Source organism: Arabidopsis lyrata (assembly GCF_000004255.2).
Source record: "Arabidopsis lyrata subsp. lyrata unplaced genomic scaffold ARALYscaffold_3, whole genome shotgun sequence".
Lineage (NCBI taxonomy): Eukaryota > Viridiplantae > Streptophyta > Magnoliopsida > Brassicales > Brassicaceae > Arabidopsis > Arabidopsis lyrata.
Window position 1 is genome coordinate 22,548,361 of NW_003302553.1, and position 24,843 is coordinate 22,573,203.

The 24,843-nt window shown below is 29.9% G+C and overlaps 3 protein-coding genes and 2 long non-coding RNA genes across 8 annotated transcripts; 1 reads left to right on the top strand and 4 right to left on the bottom strand.

Moving 5' to 3' along the window:
• Nucleotides 1–62: 62 nt before the first annotated feature.
• LOC9320183 (protein SHI RELATED SEQUENCE 4) lies at nucleotides 63–1,640 on the bottom strand. Its single transcript, XM_021032171.1, has 3 exons — nucleotides 1,589–1,640; nucleotides 732–1,238; nucleotides 63–409 (listed from the first exon to the last, which is right to left on the bottom strand). The coding sequence occupies exons 1-3, from the start codon at nucleotides 1,638–1,640 to the stop codon at nucleotides 228–230; spliced, it is 741 nt and encodes a 246-aa protein (XP_020887830.1). The 3' UTR covers nucleotides 63–227.
• Nucleotides 1,641–2,657: 1,017 nt separating this feature from the next.
• LOC9322215 (purple acid phosphatase 5) lies at nucleotides 2,658–4,751 on the bottom strand. Its single transcript, XM_002886103.2, has 7 exons — nucleotides 4,507–4,751; nucleotides 4,202–4,411; nucleotides 3,998–4,109; nucleotides 3,685–3,911; nucleotides 3,474–3,612; nucleotides 3,049–3,391; nucleotides 2,658–2,962 (listed from the first exon to the last, which is right to left on the bottom strand). Exons 1-7 carry the CDS (start codon nucleotides 4,672–4,674, stop codon nucleotides 2,776–2,778), a joined length of 1,386 nt encoding a protein of 461 aa, XP_002886149.1. The 5' UTR covers nucleotides 4,675–4,751; the 3' UTR covers nucleotides 2,658–2,775.
• A 2,490-nt stretch (nucleotides 4,752–7,241) lies between these two features.
• Nucleotides 7,242–9,987, bottom strand: LOC110229635. 2 transcript variants are annotated; one of them, XR_002333008.1, is made up of 4 exons: nucleotides 9,863–9,987; nucleotides 9,556–9,676; nucleotides 9,424–9,464; nucleotides 7,242–7,470 (listed from the first exon to the last, which is right to left on the bottom strand). It is a non-coding gene; the product is annotated as an uncharacterized LOC110229635 (long non-coding RNA). The 2 variants fall into 2 exon arrangements; XR_002333007.1 differs by lacking the exon at nucleotides 7,242–7,470 and adding an exon at nucleotides 8,496–8,944.
• Nucleotides 9,988–16,770: 6,783 nt separating this feature from the next.
• Nucleotides 16,771–18,384, bottom strand: LOC9322216 (peroxidase 15). 2 transcript variants are annotated; one of them, XR_002333101.1, is made up of 5 exons: nucleotides 18,068–18,384; nucleotides 17,768–17,959; nucleotides 17,524–17,689; nucleotides 16,948–17,420; nucleotides 16,771–16,916 (listed from the first exon to the last, which is right to left on the bottom strand). XR_002333101.1 is itself a non-coding variant. In XM_021030446.1 (4 exons), the coding sequence occupies exons 1-4, from the start codon at nucleotides 18,311–18,313 to the stop codon at nucleotides 17,005–17,007; spliced, it is 1,020 nt and encodes a 339-aa protein (XP_020886105.1). In that variant the 5' UTR covers nucleotides 18,314–18,384; the 3' UTR covers nucleotides 16,771–17,004. The 2 variants fall into 2 exon arrangements, 1 of the variants encoding a protein (XP_020886105.1); XM_021030446.1 differs by having other exon boundaries at nucleotides 16,771–17,420.
• A 4,472-nt stretch (nucleotides 18,385–22,856) lies between these two features.
• LOC110230514 lies at nucleotides 22,857–23,953 on the top strand. 2 transcript variants are annotated; one of them, XR_002333619.1, is made up of 4 exons: nucleotides 22,857–23,084; nucleotides 23,184–23,272; nucleotides 23,441–23,535; nucleotides 23,622–23,953. It is a non-coding gene; the product is annotated as an uncharacterized LOC110230514 (long non-coding RNA). The 2 variants fall into 2 exon arrangements; XR_002333618.1 differs by having other exon boundaries at nucleotides 22,859–23,272.
• The last annotated feature ends 890 nt before the right edge of the window (nucleotides 23,954–24,843 follow it).

Consider the following 24,843-nt stretch of genomic DNA (forward strand, 5'->3'; position numbering starts at 1 on the left):
AGCAACTAGCAATAATTAATCAGCATAAATCTGAAACAAAATTTAACCAAAAGTCAGTCAAATTGCAGTCCAAGCATATATGTTATTGTATTCTCTCTAACATAACAACTCACAGAGTTACTTCATTTGTTAAATACTGAGTTCTGGATGATCTTGTATAAAAAAAATTAAGTTTTTATAGAGAACATTGCATACAAAAAAATAAATAAAAAGAAAATTGAAATTTTTTAAGGCATGGACATGTTTTCCGGACCTTGGTTATATAGAATTCCCTTAAAGAGATGACCAGCTATGCCCACCGTCGTCTGATATGCGAATTGGCCCTCTCCATCATCGGTACCACTCATTCTGACGCACCGGAAAAGTGCATCCGAGCTCACTTCATCTGGAAATGTTGCCTCTCCCATCTCTAACCCTAGCAAAGTTACACAAACTTAGTGCAAACACTATTCAACTAACATATATCAAATGCTATAAAAAAAACAAAAAAAAAAGTAATGTTGATTGTTTCAAAAAAAAAACGAAGGAAGTAATTATTTCATTATTTTGAAATAGAATTTCTATTTCTAATTTGTTGGATTTGATCAAAGAAAAAGTGTTGCATTAACTTATGAAAATAAAGATAAAATTTAATATCTTTACCATAAAAATCAATTATGCAGGGACTATATAGTCGGTTGATTCAATTATGCAGGGAATATATATATATATATGGAAAGCATAATTCAAACCTGATGAGTTAGCCGGTTGATCAATCTCTCTATACGGTGTTGGGATGTTCCCAACTCTGTGGCCACCGCCATTTCGGTTGGAGATTGGCGTCTGTATCTGCTGCTGCCGCTCGCGGCGTTTGGCGATGGGGATCCACGTGCTCCTCACGTGAGTAGGACAGTGGAGCCCGTGGCTCTTGCAGCAAGTTCTACACCGTCCATGCGTGCACCCTTTCTTGGCTTGGTTTCCACAGTCTTGACAGCTTATGGTTAGGGATCTGGATGACGTGGTCAAATCACAGACGTCCATCTGACCCGGATATAGATCGAGGCTTGGCTGCTGCCATATCTGATTGTTGTGGCTCGTACTTGGGTTATTATTGGTGTTTCTGTACCAAACCCAGTTTGTGTTTTGTTGATTGTCTTCTTCGTTGTTTCTTGATGATCCTATCCCAGCCATTTCAAACTTTGACCTAGCTCCTCCTCTAACCCTAATCTTGAGTTTACAATATCCATAATTCAAAAACCCTAGTTACCATGAAGTCTTGAGCTTTTGATAACTCGGGCCGCGTTGCCTTTTTTCTTTTCTCCTTAGTCTCTCTTTAGTAGCTTTCTCTCTTCTTTTCCCTTGCCAATAGCCAAAATTTTATGTTTGTTTCTCTCTTAGATATGGATTTTTGCAGATTTTGTGAATCCAAAGTGAAGCAAAATGCTTCTAGTTCTTCTAAAAGCAAAACAAAATCAATCAAAGAACGTTTCTCCCTTTCTCTCTACCTCTCCTATATTTTCTATCTTCTTGTTTCTCTTTCTCTCTAACTCTATGTTCATCACTAGTACTCATCTCATGGACCATAGCTTGCCACGTGGCAGTGATTTACCCCGAAAAGTCGCTATAGGTTGTGTCCCAATGTAAATATTAATATACACCATCCCAAGCTCTACTTAGTTAATCGTATAAAAGTTTTAGTTAAGGTAATTGGAAATTAAACCGGGCCTTGTGGCCTAGTGGTAAAGGGGTTACAGCTGTAACTTTCGCAACCAGGGTTCGAGGCAAGGCCATTGACAGATTTACATAGGGGAATTGCCAGCCTCGTGAGATTAGTCTTTGGGCCTAGGAAGCCTGCGGAGACCCGCGGTTATTCAAAAAAAAAAAAATACGAAAAAGAAAAGAAACCTAAACAATGGTTGATAAAACAATTTAATACACCACTATGCACATGCAATCACTCACCGTTTGGTAAATTGTTGTATGTATTTGATTTGAAAAAAGTTCATCTCTTAGAGAACTTTACTGTTGCTGTAAAAAAAAAGTTTACTTGTAATTAATTCAGATCCCATGTACATATATGCACAGAATTTTAAAATATACACTGAACGGAAAGATAATAGAAGCATGTTACTCTAATTTGTAAAGTATATAGTATATACTATGTAGTGTGGCTATGCAAGGGAACATTGCGCCACCTACGTGTCGTTTTCTTTACTTATCATATTTCTTAATATAATAAATGTTTTGTGTATTTTGTACCAATTATGGTTTTTTTTTGTTGCTAAAATTTGAAAGTTCGACGGATATTAATTAGGAGATCTCCAACTAACTTAGAATTTATGATCTAACTAAATATTATTATTTTGATTTTAGCTGCAATCCGAACAAAAATATCAAAACTGTTCTTAGTTAACAAAATTTCGGAATATAACCAAATTAAACAAAAATATCCTGTCAAAAAAAAAAAAAACAAAAATATCAAAACTGTTCGTAACAACATTTTGGAATATCGAATCTCATTAATAAGATTTTGTTGTATGGTGATCTTATCCTCAAGTTATTTTTTCAATTGATATTAATATATTGGAGACAAGCTAAATGATGTGTAGGATAGTGGAATTATTTGAAAGAGAAATGGTTTCCACATTTCGTTAACTAAATAAATCCAGTACAATCGAAATAAAACTTAAGAAAGAAAACTAAGCAAAACCTACCAATGTTCAAAGAACACTATAACACTTCACTAGTCTTATTATTAAAAAGAGAAATAAATATTCCTAAAAGAAAAACTCGAGCCTAAGCTGTTTCCTCCTCCGGCAAGTAATATCTGTTCTTCAACCAAATAGCATCGGCAATAACAGGCTCATCGTCTTTGTTCCTATGCCAAGTGTAATGTGCATGAGTCCTGTTCTTTATCTCTAGAAGAGCGTGTCCGAAACTCGCCTCCCTAAACGCCGAGTAACTTGGTTGGGGATCGGTGAAACTGCATGAAAAATTAGATGGTTTTAATCAAACAACAAAGAGACAAAATGTTTAATCAAAGTCACTGTATAATGTTTTAATTTTAACCTGTTAGCGATTCCTTCTATGTTTCCTCCATCTCCAATGGTGATGTAAACCGGAGCATTTTGATCTTTCACCGGAGTACTCAATCCATCAGTGATATTGTACTTAATGTTGGAGACGCGCTCTGATCGCTCGTAGGCATGAACATGACCAGCAAAGACAATATCGACTTTGTTTTCGACGAACCATGGCTCGAACGTAACTCTCATGCTCTCACCCTCCATATAATGATAATTGTTGCTGTTGTACCATGGAGCGTGAACCAGAACAATCAGCCACGGAGTCTCTGATCGGTTAACTTTCTTGAGCTCATCCTGGAGCCAAGAGTTCTGTGGCGTGTACTTGTCTATGGTAACGTGTTACACAAGAAAAACATTAACATTGTAATATAGATTAATATATAGTAGAGTGTGAGTCTTAGATCGTACCATAAGCTGAGTAAGAGGAGAGTACGATGATGTATGCGGAGGCTCGTTTGATTGAGTACCAAAGTGGAGATGTACTCTGTGAGGCTTTGTGAGGAACGTGGTAACGGTGCATGTACGGCTTGAAGGGTTGAGTCTCTCCCTGCAAGCGGATTTAATGGTTTAACACTAAACCTAAAAATGTATGGAAATAGATTTATAGATTAGATCTTACTATGCTCTGGGCGTAATCTATCTCGTGGTTCCCTGCGGCCCAAATCCAAGGCTGATACGCGGCGCTTGGTTCTACAAATCGGCCGTATGAATCCCATTTTCTTTGGTCGTGGTTAGGATGGTCATCAGCGTAAGACAAATCTCCAGCGAAAAGCACCGCTTGGCCTTTTGGGTTCGACATGTAGTTGTACAATGTCTGGTTAGAGGCATAGGTTTGTCCAAGATCACCTAAAAAAAAGTTAAGGTTTATTAATGAAATTAGGTTCAAAAGATTAAAACTCATAGTTGAAATGATGAATCTATGGACTACGTACCTATAACACCGAATGTGTAGGGAACATCTGGACCGACTTTTGGAGGAGTCATGAAGTTGAATTGTCTAGTAGAGCGACCGGTTCCAAGCTCGTAGAAATACTTAGTTTCGTACTAAATAAGGAAGAAAGACAAAAAAAAGGTTAATTTACTTACAAACCTTTTTAAGTAGAGATATTACTTGGGAGACAGTAAATTTACGATACCTCGAGCCCTTTTATGGTGGCATGGTGAAGATAATTAGAGGTGTAATCGAAGTATCGATAGGACGAAGTTGTCGCTATAGCACTCTTATTATCAGTACCATCACCACCAGCGATCCAATATGTAACGACGTTAGAACCATCCTCGTTTAATGGTGTTACCCACGAGATGATCATACCTCGACCAGAGTGATCTCCTTGCGTTATGTGAACCTGAGAAAAGGAGCAAGAGTGAACGCTCATAAGTTAATGATAAAAAAAACAAAAAACTGTAAAAAATGATTTCATAAAGAGAAATTAAGAATCACTTGTTCCGGAGCGTTGTAGCCGGCAGGAGGAGGAAATGTTTCCAGTGGCATTTCTTCGGAAGGTTCCGATACTCTAACATAGTTAGAAGTGACTCCGCCGTGAGTCACCGAAAAGATGCTTATCAACACCACTACATAGCAAACGAGTGCTAAACGATTCAACTCCATTTGTGAATTGGTGTCTAAGAATTCTAATAGTTTCTTGTAAATGATATTGTATGATGTGATCAATGTTTTATATAGGGAGGAGAGAATTCTAGGTATATTCCAGTTATATTCTAGTTGAAGATTTTATTCCAACGAAATTAGTTTAAAAATATATAAGTATTATAATTATTTCTCATTTAAAAATGAAAAATCAGAACGAAAGTTTTTTCTCAACTGGGAATCGTTTGACAGAAAATAACCTTAAATAATGTAAAATATTATACATATAGTATGCCATTTGTTTTTAGTGTTTTTAAATAAATTCATTAAAGATACAATATATAGTAATCACAAAATTAATATATTTAAATAAAAAATCGTAAAATTTTTTTAAGTAACTAGCTATTAGTTTACAAAAAAAATTAAATTCACTTTCTCAATCTTATTAATTATGGACGAAAATTAGATTTAAATTTATAAAAAATTGTTAACCAATGAGTATTGAAAAGATAAGATTTGATATCCAATTATACTATATTATTTAATTAACATTTGGAAATTAGTTTTTATATAGAAATTTTAAAAATCGTAAAACTTGCTTGAAACCATTAATAAAAATAATAATTTGCGATAGATAATTAAATTCGATTTTAGAATTTTGGGTTCGTTACAAAAGGTGTGAAGGTCCGATTTTGTTTTATCTAAACCAACCAACAATAATCGACTATTCTATATCAAACATAAAAATAAAAATAATATCATTTTATATATTGTTTCTTAAATAAATCCATAATAGATTGCACACTGTTTTTCATATATATTTATATATTTTTCATTCAAACAAATTATATAGCAATAGTAGATTCCTTTTATATGTATCTCAAAATTTTGAATACAAATTTATAAAATTCGGAAAACAACTCGGATTTTTGTTTATAAAATAATCTGAAATTAAAGAACCAAAATAAGAAATAATAAGTATCCAATATTTATGGAAATCTGTTGAAACTGTATATTTGTAAACTTATTTAATTTTTTTTTTTTGGCAACTAAACTTATTTAATTTGGTAATGCATTATTAGATACCTCCGGAAACAACAATCTAATTTAATAGCAGATTAATTAAAAAATATCATTTAGTTTAAATTTTAAACAAATTCCTTAACAGAACTATGCTAATTAAATCTGATTAGTACACATGGAAAACTAAACGATTTTAAAATTTGATTGGTTGTTTCCAAACAATAAAAATAAAAGTTATTATATTTTCCATATTAATATAAACTAAATATTTACGTCCTTTGAAAGGTAGCATATTCCACAAATAATTTTTGGATTTGAGATTCGAAAATATCTCGAAAATATTTTCAGTATATATTAAAATATTTGACATTTTAATTAGAATTTAAATAATATAATATCTTAGAATTGCTTTTTTTAAAGTAGTTTTCATTATTCTAAATATAAGGAACTGTTCAATTTAAATCAAGATGAGTATTTAATTATTTATATAATTATTAGCTGCTAAAAAGTTTTCACATTACAATTAATTCAAAATGATTCATTATAATTTAACGCTCTCTTAATTTTACGATTTTATAAACATTTGTTTCTTAAAAGTATGGAGCAAATTTATTAAATAAATTCAAAAATATCTATATTTAATAAAGAAATATTAATTAGATATTTGATTTTGTTTTTTTTTTTTTCGGCAAATCAAATATATTGATATCAGAAAAAGATTACATGATACATAAGCATCTCAAAACAAACGTTTACGCAAATACAGGAAATCATTACAATTTCGACGAAGAAGTGGAGAGTAACCATGCTATCTTTAGACTTATAGGCTAACAGATATAATCTGTTATGTCCCTCCTTCACATACTTATACTTGGCTATCAGCTTATAGCTAAAACTCCAAAATGCCTTTGGAGATCCTCGCCGAGAAGAGTGTATCACGACTATTGTTGCAGCGATTTAGCCGTAGTTCATTTCCACCATTTTCAGATCCAATATTGGATACTCCTGGATCCCAAATCTGGGTTTGATCACCCATATGGGATTTGGAGAGATTGGTGTTTGAGTGAATGATACGTTGATGGTGGAAACAAAAAGTTGCAGACATGAAACTACAGAAGCCGCCTTGGTGAAACCATGACGGAGAGACGCCGACAATGTTCCGATTCTCTTGGATTATAGTCGGAAAAATACACTCTCGAAGCGAGAGAAAGGAATTGACACACGGAATCACTAACTTCAACCAAATAGCCATGAAAACCAACTTGCCGATGTTATTAGAAACTAGATCTATACAATAAACATAAATTGGAGACCCTAAATAAGCAAGAAATGGGGCCGACTGACGCCAGAGAAGCCGACGCCGGCCGGAAACGATGAAGATGGAGGGCTTTGCTCGGAATGGTGGCTTTGAAAGATATCGCCTATGGCGAGAGAGAAGAAACGGTTTTTTTTTTTTTTTTTTATATAGATATTTGATTAACTGTATCTATACTATTAATTGGGAAGCATTGAATAATAAATAACCTTATGAAGGATAAAGAATTACAAAAGATGCCATTGGAATAATCACAATCAAAGAGTAAATGAAAAAAATCGTTGAAGGGCAAAATCATAATTTAAAAGCAAAATACCCATGGATCATGGGCGACTCGATCGGAAAGGCACTCGGATCCTGGGCTAATTTTTTGGATTGACACGCGGATCCTATGGATCCAAAATGGACTGTTAAAAACATAACAATTTATTACTTCACAGTTATCCTTGGTTTGATTCTTACGGTTGAGATTTGGCAATCTGGAAAAAATACCATAAAACCAAAGTTAAGATATTATCAAAACAATTGTATCCCAATAGTTAAGGTGATATCTAATTTTGTTATCATTCAGTTACCAAAAAAAATCCAAATTCTACATAAACACAATATTCATTAGCTCTCAAATAAAGAATATAACTAAAATATATATTCAAAAGATAGATTCACAAGCATATTCTTTACATGAATTACATCTAATAGTTTGTAACCCTAGCCGACCTCTTTTCCTACAAATTATATATGATGTCTAATACCCTCTTCAAGACTCCTTAAGCTAGCAAACGACATCTATACCTTTCTTACTCATTTTTAAAAAATGGCTGCAAATCTTCCCATCACCAATCATGATGACATGAAACCTTTCAAAACTAAATGGAAGATCCAAGTGAAAATTGTCGTGGACTCAATACAACCAATACACGGGGAGACCATGGAGATGATTCTTGCTGATACATCCGTAATTCTCAACTTACTTATTCTTTCTTCAATTTAATAGTTATCATCTATAGATCGACTTCATAATACAGTTTTGTTGCTTTTTACAGTGAACTTTGAATCATTCTACCATTAAGAAACAACAAGTGAACTCCAAATCAATGGGAAATACATGGCAACAAAGCATGGCTTAAGATGTCCCTCATGAAAACGACTATTATAAGTCACAATCTTTCTCAATCCAACAAGATTTATTTATTTGGCTAACTTTGGAGACATTTTCAATGTTACAGGATTTGATGAAAACATCTTGATTGGTATTTTTCATTACTATTATTTTCGTATATATTGTTTAAAGAAGGATCTAAAAATCTAACTCATACCTGTTCATATATTTTTCAGATGTGGTTGGTCAGGTTATTAGTTTGGGTGATATGTTCAAAGAAGTTTTTCAAAACCTATGCCTTTTAGCAGATTGTTACCAAAAGAGGTAACAATTTTTATCACCTCTGTGATCATATTTTGGTTTTCATCTAATTCAGTTTTACTTCAACAATATATTTTTCTTTGCAGAATCAGTTAAAACATTGGATCGACGAAAATATGACAAGAACAGAGAGTTCTCCTAATCATCTTGAGGAGATGAAATGTAAACTATTTCATTTACAGCAGCAGTAAAGGTGTATACTCATTATCAAACAATGAGGAAACTTATACCTTATTAGGCTATATGAAGGTATCGTTTACATGTGCATAATCAGTAAGTTTGATTAAGTATTATCAAACAATATAAATTAGTGTGTTGCTAATAGCTATTATAGACTTTATAGTTAACTCATTTTAACATACTATGCCAAAAATATAATGACTATAACAATACTACTAATTCTAAATGTATAAGAGTAGCTTTCTATTCATAACAATTAAAAATAAATAGTCAATCTTTATCATCTCACTAACCTTTAACATTATATAGGGTTATCCTATCTTCTCCAAAGACGACATTATTTGAAGCCACCTCTATAAGCATTAAACGCAGAGATTATGCTTAGTTTGTATACATTTAACATTTAGAAACTCTAATTTAGAAAATTGTATTCTAAAAGTTTGTATCAAATTAAAATAGTATGAACAGTAGCTAACATGTTTTTATCAACTATACAAAAATAATATAACAGTAGCTAACATATATCATCTAAGAAACCTTTTACATTGTTTCAGGATTCTGAATAGCTTAAAAGATTACATTAAACCTCTCTTTTTCATAAATATTAAACTCTGACATGAATATTGGCCTAGCCATACTCACTATGGACAAAATCTATAGTTAATATCTATAGAAAAGCGAATTTCAAAATATATTATATCGGACAACTGACGATTTATGTAAAGAGATTGGTTTTATAGTTAACACACTCAAATTAACCTGTCACGATTTGGGATTTGCTGATAAAAAATATTTGAAATCAAAATTTAGATCTGAAATTCACAATACTTACCCATATAAGATCGGTTTTTTGACAATCATTTCCCAATACCTCTGTTCAAACATATAGATTTCTAAGATTGGAATTTGAATCGAAACATTTGAAAATAGTAAAAGTCAATATTTGATTCAATTATAAGGTTACCTCTTTGTAGAATTCAGATTTTCCGATTAAGAGATGATAAACAGAGATGTAGTATCTTCATTATCATACATCTTTGCAACCGGTTCCTTTTATAAGACAAAAGTTCTTCTAAAACAATTATCTGTCGGAAAAAAAAAAGAGACATATGTTTAATATAAAAACCCAATCGAATATATGTAACGATCTGGGTTCTTGACAATCATAGTTAAAGAACTCTGTTCAAACAGAGAATTTCAAAGAGTGGAAATCGAATTGACAAATCTTTTAAATAAGTAGTTGCCTAAATCTGAATCAATAAAAAGCTTACCTCTTTGTAGTAATCCGAATTTGAGATAAAAAGATGATAAACGGAGACGTAATAGCTTGATTATCAGGCAATTTTGGAATTGATTCGTCGATCGAACAATCGCCTGAGATTTGTAGGGTGTTGTTTTTTTTTCACCGATAAGACAATTATTTTAACAATTATCTATCCAAAATGAAAAAACATAAATCCGGTAATATATTAAATACAAACAAAAACGAAAACATGGATCGATTTCAATAGTCAGATTAATTGGGTCTAAAAATATTTCGGCCCATACAAGATTAAATTCTGATACATAACAGTTATGGGCCACTTTTTTAAAATTTGGGTCTACAGTTTTTATTTAAATTTGGATAAAGTTATAAACAATAATTTTGGATTACCAAATAAATCGTTTTACATTTTATTAAAATTGAATATTCTATAAAAAAATTATAAACAAGATTATAACTAAAACACACCAAATCTGAAACTTACCAAATTATCTATAGATTATTTACCAAAACCATGCAAACCTATCCAATCATTCACCAAAAACAAGTAACTAATTTTTTCTTTTAATTCTATTCAAACAGAAAAAAAAATTTGTAACAAATTTTATTTAAACACACAGAATATAAATATCCATTTAATTTCTATTATTATGGTATCTATTCTATTATCTAATTCCCAAAACAGAAACAAAAAAAACAAATTTAAAATACTTCCGAAAAACAAACAAATTGATTATATATTTTATATAACACATATCTTAAAATATGAAACCCCGCACGTACGTGCGGGTCACGATCTAGTATTATATCAAAAAGAAGATTATTGGATTTAAGATATTATATCAAGTCGGTGTTCATTTTTGCATTTATACTAAATAGTAAATATAAATTCTTATATATGTGCACATACACAGTAACAAACGTCATCAAATGTATGCCATATTTTAGTTGATATATCATTTACAGTTTCGATTTTTTGTGTGTGGTTTAATTTATGATATATTTGTAAACTTTAACAGTATACATGTTAATCCACAAAACTCACAGTCATATATTGTATGATATTTAAGGGTAAGCAAACAAGAATTTAGAACATAATATTAATGGAATGGAATGGGAATATGAATTACGAGACGAGACGGGATGGGAACATAGATTGAAACCAAACTGAAAATCAAAAATACCAACTGGTATGAGTTCGGGTTATGAGCACTATATAAATAATTAAATAAATTTGTGTATATATTCTGTTACATATATTATATTTATTACGGATACGGGACGGTAATATATTTATTTCACGTATATGGGATAGGTTATGGGATGAAGAATTTATGACAAATACAAGACAAGATAAGTTTCCAGTGATAAATATGACAAATACGCCTAGCTATTATACATGAAATAACCCAAGCTAAAACTGAATCCATATCCTATTAACATACGTAGTCAAACTGTTAGAAATGTTTGATTAGTTTAGAAAATAATAACATAACATCACTTAAGTTTGCAATTAAATTATGTCTTAATTTATCTTACAAAGATAATCTCACACGTACGTGTAGGTCCAGATCTTAAAATATAACTACGTACGATAACAACTGAATTTCACTTATTACTCTAACTTTATAATATCTAGGCTATATCGAATTTCACTAACACAGCAAAATGTTGTATATTTTTAAAGTCTATGAAACAATTTCCATAACAATATATCTAGTACATTACAATATATATATATATATATATATATATATCACAAAACAGCAAAATAATCTATATTAAATTAAAATTTATTAGAAATTAATTCTTAAATATGAAACTCCGCACGTGCGTGCATGTCAGGATCTAGTACAAATCTCTCTCTCGGAAACAGAAAAGGGGATAAGAAGATGTTCCGCCAATTTTCTTCAATCTAATTATTTAAAAGATTATAGTTAGGATATCAAATATTTAGAGACTATTTTTTAAAGATTTCCCAATATATTGGTTTTTTTATATTTTTGAGAGATATTTGAAAGATATCTCGTTATATTTCTATTTGACATTTCGCCTTTCATGACCATTTTGCGTTAGTCTATTTAATGGTATATAGAGTCAACAATGTGCCTTAGTTATATAGGACTAGAAATGGACCCACGCGATGCGTGAGTTTAATAATATATACTCAATTTTGTTATAGTTTTGTAAATTACATTATTTTACATATTTTTTATTACAATACTGTTTGAAAACTATATGTAATTCTATTGGTAAAAACGGTTATATATATATAATATAAATGTTATAAGTGATAATTATATATATTTACACGTCTACTTATAATATACTACATATATTAAACGTTTTTTTTTGTATTGACTTAGTATCCTATGATTGTTCATTATATATTTTCTCTTTAAGTGCATGAATTCTTATGCATAACATTTTCTTTTATAATTCTAGAAACTCAAGTGTGATCTCTATTTTAAATCTGGTTTATCTTTTCCAAATTTATATCTTTTTTTTGTCATCAATTTATATCTATTGTATTTACAAACAAAAAAGAAAAGATATATATATATATCTTATTTTTAATATATTGTCTTTTTCTTTAGAAATTTAGCTTTCTAAGAATAATTTTGTCACTCAATTCCGATATTTTTATATTCTCTTATTTTTATTTTTATTTTTTTTGTTTCTATCTTATTAAATTTAATGTTGTAATTGTGCTCTTTCTACCTATATTTGATATTTTTAAAATAATATTTTATAGTTTTAATAAGTGCATAGTGTTTGTATTACTATCAATTGCATTTATAAAACTTTATATTATATTTTTGATAAGCTAAAAATTAAAAGTATACATAATTTTATTTTAGTTTTGTTTTCAATTATTATACACGATACTATCAAGCTATATTTTAACATTTTGTTTACTATAATTTATAAACTAATCAACTATTATTTTAATTAGTAATACTAATATGTCATAAGATATATCATATATCTCTAATTCACTATATATTAGTAATATGTCATAAGATTCATCACTAATATGTCATAAGATTAATCACTAATTCACTATATATCTAAAAAATGTATGTCTTTTCAACTTTCATACAATTTTAGAAATACCCAACATATTGATTTTTAAATATGTCATGATTCATTACTATATATATTTTTAAAGCTAATAAATGTATGATCTTTCAACTTTCATACAATTTTAGAAATATCCATCATATTGATTTTTAATATATCAATTTTAAAACTGAAATGTTTATAAGTTTTTAAATATGATTTATCTTAAACATTTTCTCGCTAAAATTCAAATTATATTATTATGTATAAATTTATATTTATTTTTTTTACTTATAATATTAATTCATTTGTATTATAACTTAAATATTTTTAATCATAAATAACAATAAGTAAAAATAAGTATGTATTGAATGAACATTTTAAATAAATTTTGACTTTTAATTTTTAATTAGATGCATGCTTAGGTGGATGATGATGTGGATAACTTATATGGAGAGAAGACTCTCCCATTATATATATAGATTTTCAACTTTCATACAATTTTAGAAATACCCAACATATTGATTTTTAAATATGTCATGATTCATTACTATATATATTTTTAAAGCTAATAAATGTATGATCTTTCAACTTTCATACAATTTTAGAAATATCCATCATATTGATTTTTAATATATCAATTTTAAAACTGAAATGTTTATAAGTTTTTAAATATGATTTATCTTAAACATTTTCTCGCTAAAATTCAAATTATATTATTATGTATAAATTTATATTTATTTTTTTTACTTATAATATTAATTCATTTGTATTATAACTTAAATATTTTTAATCATAAATAACAATAAGTAAAAATAAGTATGTATTGAATGAACATTTTAAATAAATTTTGACTTTTAATTTTTAATTAGATGCATGCTTAGGTGGATGATGATGTGGATAACTTATATGGAGAGAAGACTCTCCCATTATATATATAGATTTGAAACAATGGACTACTGCCTTTTTTTCAGAACCATTTAAGTGTCAATTAAAAAATATTATTGTACTTAGACTTATATATGGAAACGTGATTTTCTATATATAAAATCAAGTACAATTTGATTCTTTTTCTATAATCAATAGTGTCGGGACCGTGAAATTATATTAATTTATTATTAAGATATTAATTTATCGATAAATGAATAATTATTAAATTTTACATAGTTTTGAATAATTTTGTAATTTAAAACAAAAATCAATCTGAAAGATTTTTTTTTTTTATAGAAATCAATATCCTTTTAAAACCAAATACAAGTAAAAAACTAATTATTATCCCAAGAAAACAATACAAAAATATATCGATGTAGTAAAATATTATAAGTGAGCTCTACTAAAGATTAATGCATATTAAGAAAAAAAAACAATCTAAAATCATATTTTACAAAATTTTCTTACATATATATATTGGTAAGTTTATACAATTATTAATTTATGATACTGATGAGACCATATAGTTACATAAGATTTTCAAACAAATTATTATTTAATCAAATTATATTAAATCTTATATTGGTTTGATTCAGAATCAGAAAATTTATTAATTTATAGTGATTATTTAATTTATCGAATATTAATTTATAGAGGTTTTTTTGTACAAAATATTCCCAAGTTAAACTTCAATTTACAATTGTGCTCACTTATTTTCTTCACCTAATCTATTTGGATGTTGTATAATTGCTAAATCATGTTAACAATCACTGTAAATTTACTATCTTAGATATTGCTTTGAAATATGCATATAGACAATAACAGATTTTAAGTCGATTTTCAATATTTAAATTTGTTATGATAACATAGTACGAGGTGATTCAGGCATGACTCATAGCAAAGATGGTTAGCAACACCACGGTATTAAAAAACGAGTGCTAACCGATTCAGTTCCATTTTGGATTTGGATGGAGAAAATTAACAGTATTTCTGGATTTGTAGATGATAGATTTATGATGTGATGGATGTTTATATAGAGATAAGAGAATTCTAGGTATATTCCAATTAAATTCTCAAGATTTTATTCCAAAAATATTTAGTTTAAGAAGTATTCTAAGTATTATTCCTATTTCTCATTTTAAAATGAAAAAATCAGAACGAATCCGACAGTTTTATAATTACAGTTTTTTCTCAACAATTTTTCATGTGAGCGAAAAAATCATGCAATTAATAAGAGAAAATAGACTAAGAAAATGAAAAAGAGATATAATTCTTAGTTAAGAATTAATTCAAAGTTTTGTCTGTTATATGTAAGCGCACCGAAGATAAAAAGAGAATAAATATTGGGAGGCAAACAAGTACATCATAAAAGATGACGAAAAAATGACATGAAAAAATGTTTAAACAGAAATTGACTAATGTTAGAAGCGTCGAATATATGTATGCACATGACTAAAATAAAATCATTCTGATCTCATTCACTATGTGAAATGAATGAATTTATATGATTTGGTTTAGTATACCAGATTATCATATTCAAAATCAGGCTAAACCGTTGAGCCATGTAAGCGTGGTAGAATAGATAAGATAGGGACATTCATGACTTGGTCAAAAATTTCCTTAAGACACGATGGTCTTGCTTCAATAGGTAAATCGTGCTTTTGAAATCTATTGAAATAATAACATGAATATTACGTTAATACATTTTCATAAATTATTTTTCAAAGATATACTAAAAAGATCTGATTATGGAATAAACTCTTTTCTGGATAAAAAGTTGTGGATAGCTACCGAAATTGAATCATCTTATATAACTTTTGTTGGAAAAATGGGTTTTAAAACCCTCAACTTTCTTCAAAACATAGAAAAAACTCTTAACTTTTTTGTGGGTTTTTAAACCCTCACTTTTTTATAAAGATAATGGTTAAATAAACCCTAATATTAATTAACTTAATTTTATTTTTAAAAAAATCATTATATTAAAACAGTAAGAAACAAAAATAATTTAATTTATAATTTTTTATTTTAAATTTGAGTTTACGATTTTTTTCTAAAATTAGGGTTTTTGAGCTATGAACATTTATTCACCATTTAGTTGAGATTAGGCAAATTATTTTTGTTACAATTAGAAGTTATGTTATATAAACTACAAAATTTATAGGATATCACATTTGATTTTATTTTTTTATTCGAGTGTTCCGGTTTTGGATAAAAATATAGTTAAATAATGATTAATTAAATATAATTTATATTATATTTTAATATATCATATATATATATATATATAGAGAAATATTAATTGTTAGTAAATCTTATTTAGTTTGTCCAATGAAAATATTTTGTTGTGAAAATTCATGTACTTTTCGTAGTATTATAAAATTTGGTTTGGTTTTACGTTAGTAAATTTGTGTGATCGAACCTAATAAACCTTTATTAATAAAAACTCATATTCGGTTTCGACATAAGAATTTACATATAATTCGTAATAAAATCTGTTTGGTTTCACGTTGATGAATTTTTGTAACACACCGAATAAAACTTCACTAGTTAACTTTTTTAAATCATGACTTACATATTTTCAATTTAGAAAAATATTGTAAACTAGAATTTTTTTAAAAAACACCCTAAATCAAATTTTTTCTATTTATTTATGTTTTAGTATAACTATTTTTTTGAATTTAAATTAAGTTTATTAATGCTAGTTTATTTTACCATTTATGAAAATGTGGGGGTTTAAAAACCCACAAAAAAGTTAAGGGTTTTTTCTATGTTTTTAAGAAAGTTGAGGATTTTTCTACACATTTTTCCACTTTTGTTGTTACGTGGTGCATACCAAATTTTTTTGATAATTTATATATTGTATATTGCTTTATAAAACAAATATGAATATAAATGACTATCATTATTTTTAACAATCCGTAATGCTACCAGCTTAAATTTAGTATTGCGGGGAAAAATAAATCTAGTAACATTTTAATTATAGAGAGTTTCAATCATTTAAACTTACAAAATTCAAATTCTTGACACAAGGAATTACAGACTCATACAAAATAAAAACACACAAACATTTTTATCAAAAAAAAAAAAAAACACAAACATAAATTCCTTCCTCAAAAACATGTCACATTTCTATTTGGCCCATCCAATACTAGGGAATCAAGAGTTATTAATTTTCCTGCAATTCTTTCTGATCTCACCACTCGAACCTGTCAAGGGAGAGATATTCCCCATCTTGATCATCGACTCCGCAAACTGCTCGAAGAACTCTTCTTGATCCTCTGCATACTTCTTCACCAGCTCTCTCGATTGCTCATTGCTAGAGAACAAGACCTCGTCGGAATTCAACAGTCCCATCTTCTCGATCAAGTTCTTGAAATAGCTGTTATCAAATCTTCCGGCGCTGTTGATGTCAAGCTCCGACAGGTTCTGATCCCCACCCGATCTAGGGCACCTCTGGCGTAAGTTAGCAGCGTAGGATTGCTCTAAGGTTGAGTCCGGACTTCCATTTCCGAATTGGTTGTAAAGTCTCTGTCTGAAACTAGTGCATCTTGAAAATCCAATGGTGTGGCTCCCTGAAAATTTTTGAGTCAGATTATGATAAAACCGCTTTTTAGGTTAACCTTTACTTCAGAAGCAAGTAAAGTAATTTCTTCCTTGTGTGTGAAGTAAGCTTACCGGAGAGAGCAACAACGTCGGTGAGATCGAGACCTTGATTGTTAAATCTCGAGACAATTGTGTTGAAAGTGTTGTTGGGTGCAGGAATGTTGTTGTTTGATCCGCTCAAGCTTGCACTTCTCGAATCTCTTCTTCCCAAAGGAACCATCCAGCTTGGTCCACCAGTCTACACACAAACGAACCAAATTAGATCTTGAGAACTTAAAGAAGCAATAGAGAGAGACATAGAAAGAAGATGACTTACAAGAATAGAAGAGTCTCTAGCGGCTAGAGTTAAGGCGTCAGCACAAGAAACAGTGTTAGGGCATTCATTCTCCAATGCAGCCTTGATCTCGTCAACAACTTCAAACCCGCGAGCCGACCTACTGTTAGGGTTAGAGTTCTTCTCAGTAACTATACTCCCACTGGTGTCTAGAAGCAACGATCCATCACAACCCTGCACATTTTTTCATTGAAATAGATAAAATTAGTTATGATTCTCATTTCTCAGCATTAGTAGTTAGCTTGTTGGGAAAGTTACTTAAAAAAACAAACTCTCTAGTACCTGAACGAAACAATCGTGGAAATGGAGCCTCATGAGAGAAGCAGCCATACGAGTCTCCCTTGCAACAGCTTTGGCTACAACTGACCTCACAATCTCCTCGGCTCTAGGACACGAGCTTCTGTAGAAACCTGGGAAGAGGTTCCCTTTGTTGCCGCCATAGTACATACTCTCGTCGTCATCGCAGATGCAGAGAGTAAGAGCGTAAGTGAGATAAAGAATAATGAGAAAGCTTCCTATTCTTGCCATTGCCAATTTCCGCTAGCTAGATCAAGAAAGAAGAATGGAGATGACTTTGTGATGGTAAGAGATATGGAAGAGGAGAAGAAGGGTCGAAAGTATATATAGGCCAGAGAGTTCGTGGATTTTGGCGTCATGAAGAGGAAAAAGCAAAGGCAATAGAGTTGGTACCTTGATTGGAGTTAATCAATTCTGAGAAATAAATTAAAAATGATAATATATTGAAAAAAAATGGTTTGAATTCAAAGAGACTAAATCATGGGTTTGGTTAATGTCCCAAACTTGCATGAGTTGTTTGACTATTTCACCGCCATTTTGGTTACAAAACTAGTTTTAAGGTTTTTATAAAGTTAAAACTAAAATTTATTTTGATAGAGCCAAAATAGAACCAAAAGTTGAAAGTAGTGATTAAAAGGTTTGGATTGAACTTTGTGACGAATTTATGGTGATCTAATAGTAGTTGACAATATATCACTAATTATGTTGAAAAACTAGGATTAGTAATCCTTTTTTTGGCTTTAGATTTTGAATCTTTTTATGCATTTTCAATCATGTTATTATTAAACGGTAAGATTGTTCGGCTCTTTACAGTTTCGAAAATTAGTTTGACTGCCATTTCGGGATATATAACTTTGTTTAAAAAGAGTCATGAGTATATGAACTCTTACCGACAGATATAGAACGTCAAAATTGATCACGTGAGTCACATTTTTATAGGAAGATTTTTATTTTTGGTTGAAGCTAACAAGCTAGATACAATGTATATTGATATGAAATATAGATGTGACTAAATGACAAACATAGAAAGAAAGATAGAGGGAGAATTAGTTATGAGTGAGAAGAAAATAAACAAATACTGTATTATATTAAAAATGGTGATTCGGTCACAAAGCACGCGGCAAATCTTAAACGCGTTTTTTAATTCTTGACACTTAAGATTTAAACCTAATTAACTACAATAAAAAAGAAGCTTTATATAGTTTTACTTGGTCGTGGTTTAGTAAGTAGTCTAGCAAATATGTTTGTGAAGGTTTCACAAGTCTTCTTTCGTGTGATAAAATATTAACTAAAAGGGACAAAGAGTATGAACAGTTTCTAACTGCTCTCTTGACAAAAGGCAAAACAATGAATCCCTCCAAATTTATTCGTTTGTTGACTTATAAACAATAAAAAATGCAAAAAGGTTTTTGTCTTCTATCATAAAACATGGATATGCAGGTAAAAAGCGAATCTCAAAGGTGTATAAAACTATGAACATTTCAACGCGTGTGTGATTCCTGCTTGCATTTGGTTTTGACTCTTGACGTTGTCTCTCTTTCTAGAAACTAATCAATGACTTTATTTCTATTTTTTTGGTATCAATGTTAAGTAAACTAATCAATGGTCAAGAAACAAAAACCCAAAAACGCATGTCATCATATATCCTAAGGGGTACAGGGTACTTGGACTGAGTTATGTTTTGCAGAGGCATGTCTAGAATGTTAAGGACATAAGACGAGTTTAATTAATGGTTCTTTGATCTATCAAGTATATATACTGTATGATTTTATTATTTATTATTATTTCAATTTAATACAGATTTTATGGATGAAAACAGTAAAGCATTAATATAAATAATTTCTATCAAAATAGATTATAGTTCATCATGAGCTTTATTTAGTAGAAAAGAAAATAAAAAACTTAAAATTGTTACAAGAACTAAATTCAATCAAGATGTTAGTATGAAGAAGAAACAAGAGAGAAATAGAAGCTGCATGTTTTTGCAACTCGACAATTTCATCGATGCTCATTACACTCGGGAAAAGGGGATTTTCATACCCGTACTATCTGCACCGTAGATTTTCATACCTGGACAATTTCGTAGGGTATTTTACAACCTAAACTTTAATAAAATTTGAATCTCATACCTATACTTGATACAACGTGCAAAAATCGGAGTCAATCTAACGGGTGTTAGTCAACTCCGTTACGGTGCTGAGTCATCGTACACGTGTACGCTGACGTGTATCAAAACGACGTTATTTTTATACCCGTACTGTCTGCGCCGTGGATTTTCATACCTGAACAATTTTGTAGGGTATTTTACAACCTAAACTTCAATAAAATTTGAATCTCATACCCTATATTTGATACAACGTGCAAAAATCGGAGTCAATCTAACGGCTGTTAGTCAACTCCGTTACGGTGCGTATCGAAATGACGTCGTTTTGCTATGTGTTGTCAAAGTTTTCAATGTTTTTGCAAAATTGGGGACTCGAACCATCGAGCCGTAGTCACATGAGAAGCACCGAATACCAACTGATCCCACAACGTTCATTGAACCCGCGAGCCGTAGTCAATCGTTTTAAATTGGGAGGAAATTATGAATACTAGGGTTTCGAATTGAGAAATCGTTTTCTCATTTCTTCTTCTTCTTCTCAGAAATTAGGCATGAACAAAGTTTTACCATGTGACTACGGCTTCGCACAACTTTTTGGATTTATAAGTTAAAAAGATTGTGGAATACTCGATGTACGTTGTGGGATCAGTTGGTATTCGGTGTTTCCCATGTGACTACGGTTCGCGGGTTCGAGTCCCCATGACGTCGTTTTGATACGCACTGTAACAGAGTTGACTAACACCCGTTAGATTGACTCCGATTTTTGTACGTTGTATCAAGTATAGGGTATGAGATTCAAATTTTATTGAAGTTTATGTTGTAAAATACCCTACAAAATTGTCCAGGTATGAAAATCCACGGCATAGACAGTATGGATATGAAAACGACGTCGTTTTGATACACGTCAGCGTACACGTGTACGATGATTCAACACCGTAACAGAGTTGACTAACACCCGTTAGATTGACTCCGATTTTTGCACGTTGTATCAAGTATAGGTATGAGATTCAAATTTTATTGAAGTTTAGGTTGTAAAATACCCTACGAAATTGTTCAGGTATGAAAATCCACGGTGCAGATAGTACAAGTATGAAAATCCCCTTTTTCCCATTACACTCATATATGAATACGAATCTATACTTGCTAGAAACCTAGTTACAAAGACTTGTTTTCTCCTAGTATTGGGTTTGTGAATGTTTGCTTCAATATAATATAGTTACGTAAAATCATCAACAATTTCAAACGATATATGTTTTAAGTGTTTGACAAAAGAAAAAACAAAACTTCGAGTTGTGTTCTTTAACTTTGGTTGAGAACCTAAAAAAGGTTGAGAAGCAAATAATGATGGTAATATCTAGAGATAAATAAACTTCAGAGATTTTATGATGCTATAAAAACATCTAACTATCTAAGTTTCAATAATTCAGAATTCAGCACATTAAAATTGGAGAAGCAATGGACCGATACGGATTTGCAACAAATAAAACTTTTAAGAAGTGGACCAGCAATATCTAAGTGGGCCAAACTTAATTAGGCTTAGAACAATATGGCCGAATAAAACAATAATTAAGAAAATATTATTGGATTTTTGATTAGGTATATACTTTTAGAGAGTGATGAACCAAAATGGACACAATAAAAAATCTTAGAATATGTAAAGATATATAACTCTTTCTCAAACACTACAACCCCAACCCCAAGTGATCATCTCTCTTTCATAGGCTCTCCGATTTTAATGCGTTTCATCTTTAATTAGTATCCTCGAGAAGTAATTATCTTTAGAATGGATCAATAACTCTCTCAAACACTAACACTCATAGTGAGCTCTTTAATAAAACTCATAGATAGGCTCTTCGATTTTACATGTATTCACCCTTAACATATCGACGAAACAGTAGTTAATCATGGACTACCGCGGCCTGACCGTAGAACTTAATCCTCTAATTACATCATATTACCACTTCTTAAGTTTTTCTAATCAGTTGCATGGTTTTATTTTTAATTTGAACACTATAATATTATCGAAGATACAACACAGTGTCTGTCATGTATCCATAATTATTTGTTTGTAGCTTTATTACAACATTTTGTTTTGCTCCATAAAAGTTATCTTATTTCAAGAAGACGTAAAATCTAGACGAACAAAAGTGTGTTTATTGTGTGTATTGAGGATGAAAAATACGAAATGCTTATGAATCACATGTGTACCCATCGATACACTTGTGGATCTTTAACACAAACAAACAAAAGTGCTCATTCATAGATAGGCACACCTAATAATTGTCCGATGTCATATACGAAAAATAATAGCCCATCGTTAGTGATGAGATCTTTTTTTATTTATATATTTTTAAAATTAAACAAATCAGAAGAAACAGCCAATTATTTTCAGAAGTGTGTAGCTTCACATATACGAGAAGAATAGGACATCCAATAACGACTATTTTTATTTTGTTGTTGTTTATATTTCGTTTTCATATATATGTCTTGATATAACATAAAGTTAAGATTGAAATCGTAAAGACTCAAGACCAACTTTTTATTTATCCTTTATCTTATAAAGCACAAGTCACCTAACCAATAAAATTTTGACATGTGGCAAATCTATAAAAAAATTACAACTAAATGTGTCATAATTTTACATATAATTTTTATTATTTACCATTTATTACAAAATTTATCAGATATTCTTGGAAAAAAAACTACCCACGTTCTATGTGCCCACATTCTCCACTTTTTACCAAATCCCAAAATCTCCATAACTTCTTCAAAATTTCTTTATAAATAAAATTATCGTGACAAAACATTTATTCTTAAAAAAAAATTTGATCGCCAATTTTCTTTTTCGAATAGAGTCATCATGAAGTGTCTAGCATCCCCAATCCCTTCCAACGAGTCAAGGTCATCTGTCAATATACTTTTCCATCTTTGTCATGATATTGTATGAATCATGTTTATATATCTAACTCTCTTTTCCTAATTATTTTACGCAAGAGTTAGAAATACGGTTCTGCATTATCAACGTCCTTGATCACAATATTGGTTTAAAGCAATAAATCTGACCAAAACTTACTGAGATTCGAGTTAAGGTAACTACTTTTTATTTGTTTCACTGTTTAATAGTATTATCTTTCATAATCATTTTTATTATTAATTTTTGGTTTGTTTGTCAAGGTTTAGACGTTTATGAATTTCTTTTCTAAAATTCTCTTTGTTAGGATTTCTTCTTTTCTAAACAAAATATTCTCACAATGCAGTTGGGTAGTTGAACGAGGAACGCAATAAAAGCTGCAAGTCATTCCAGTATCACTGAGTAAAGCAAGCCAAAACTCAATAATTACGTTCGTCACAAGTTAGTTTTGTTTAGTAACTTTACTCTATTCAAATTAACGATCCATGTTCTAAACTTCTAATATGTTTGTTATTTTCTATCAATAGTAAGACAAGAAGCCACATGACGAAAGACAATCTTGAGGTAAACTCTATCGGTGCATAGCACCGGGTATAATTCTAGTTTATAATAAGATTCAAAAGGGATAAAAGATAAACATAAGCCTTATTCACTCACAATAATACAAGTGTGCCAAAAATATAGAGATTTTAAAAGTCACGGATTAAATTCGCATTGGAAAGAGTTTGCTTTCTGAAAAAAAGAATTCGATTACATGATCTAGGGAATGTACGGACTTATATGGCTTGAATCTTCTAATAATCAATATATACTAGATGTTAACCCGCGGTACACCGCGGGCCTATAATTTTATTAAATAATTAAAATAAATTTTATAAAGATGATCTATAGATATATACTATTGTTTTGTTTGATTTAAATGTATGGTACACCGCATGACGATATTTTATAACTAAAAAATTAAAATAAAATTTTTATTTGTTTTGTTAATATTATTTGTTTAGTTTTGTTTAGTGTTTAAGATTGTATAGTTATATTTTGATTGTCAATTCTAGGATTTCACACGTGGTATATCATACAGTATTAATATCGACCCAAAATTCAAATAGTCTTTTGATTGTTATATCTAGGATTTCACCCGTAATATACCGTTCCGTATTAATATCTTTTGTAGATATTTATAAGGTTTAAATTTCTGACAAATTCTTAAAAATTCAAATATTTATTTTATTTGAAAGTTTATAAAATTCTTAATATTATAAATATTAAAAATGAAATAGAAAATTAACAATATGGAATATTTATTCATATTTGTAGATAAAGTTTTTTTATATTAACTAATAGATAAAAAATTGTAGTAATGGCATTCTCTAGGATATAACCCGTAGTAGAACACAAACAACATTATATTTTATGCATTTTGTATCATAAAGAACATCTCTTTACGATGTTGTTTACTTTACTATGATTATGCAATCATTACTCTAATATGAAGTTTGGTTTGAGTTCGATTGCTACCAAACCTTATCGAGATTCATTTCTTACTTATGCGGAGTCAAGATGTTGAAACTGTTATAGTTTCAGATGGAAGCTTGGGACAAAAATCATAAATGTGATCAGCCAACAATTCTACATGAACTCCACCCTCGAATGGTTTCTAGATAAAAAATTGTATAGTTCAAAAATTTATATAATTAGCTTTGTAAAAGTATTGATGCTGGATTCTTTCGTATTAAACAAAAATCAAAT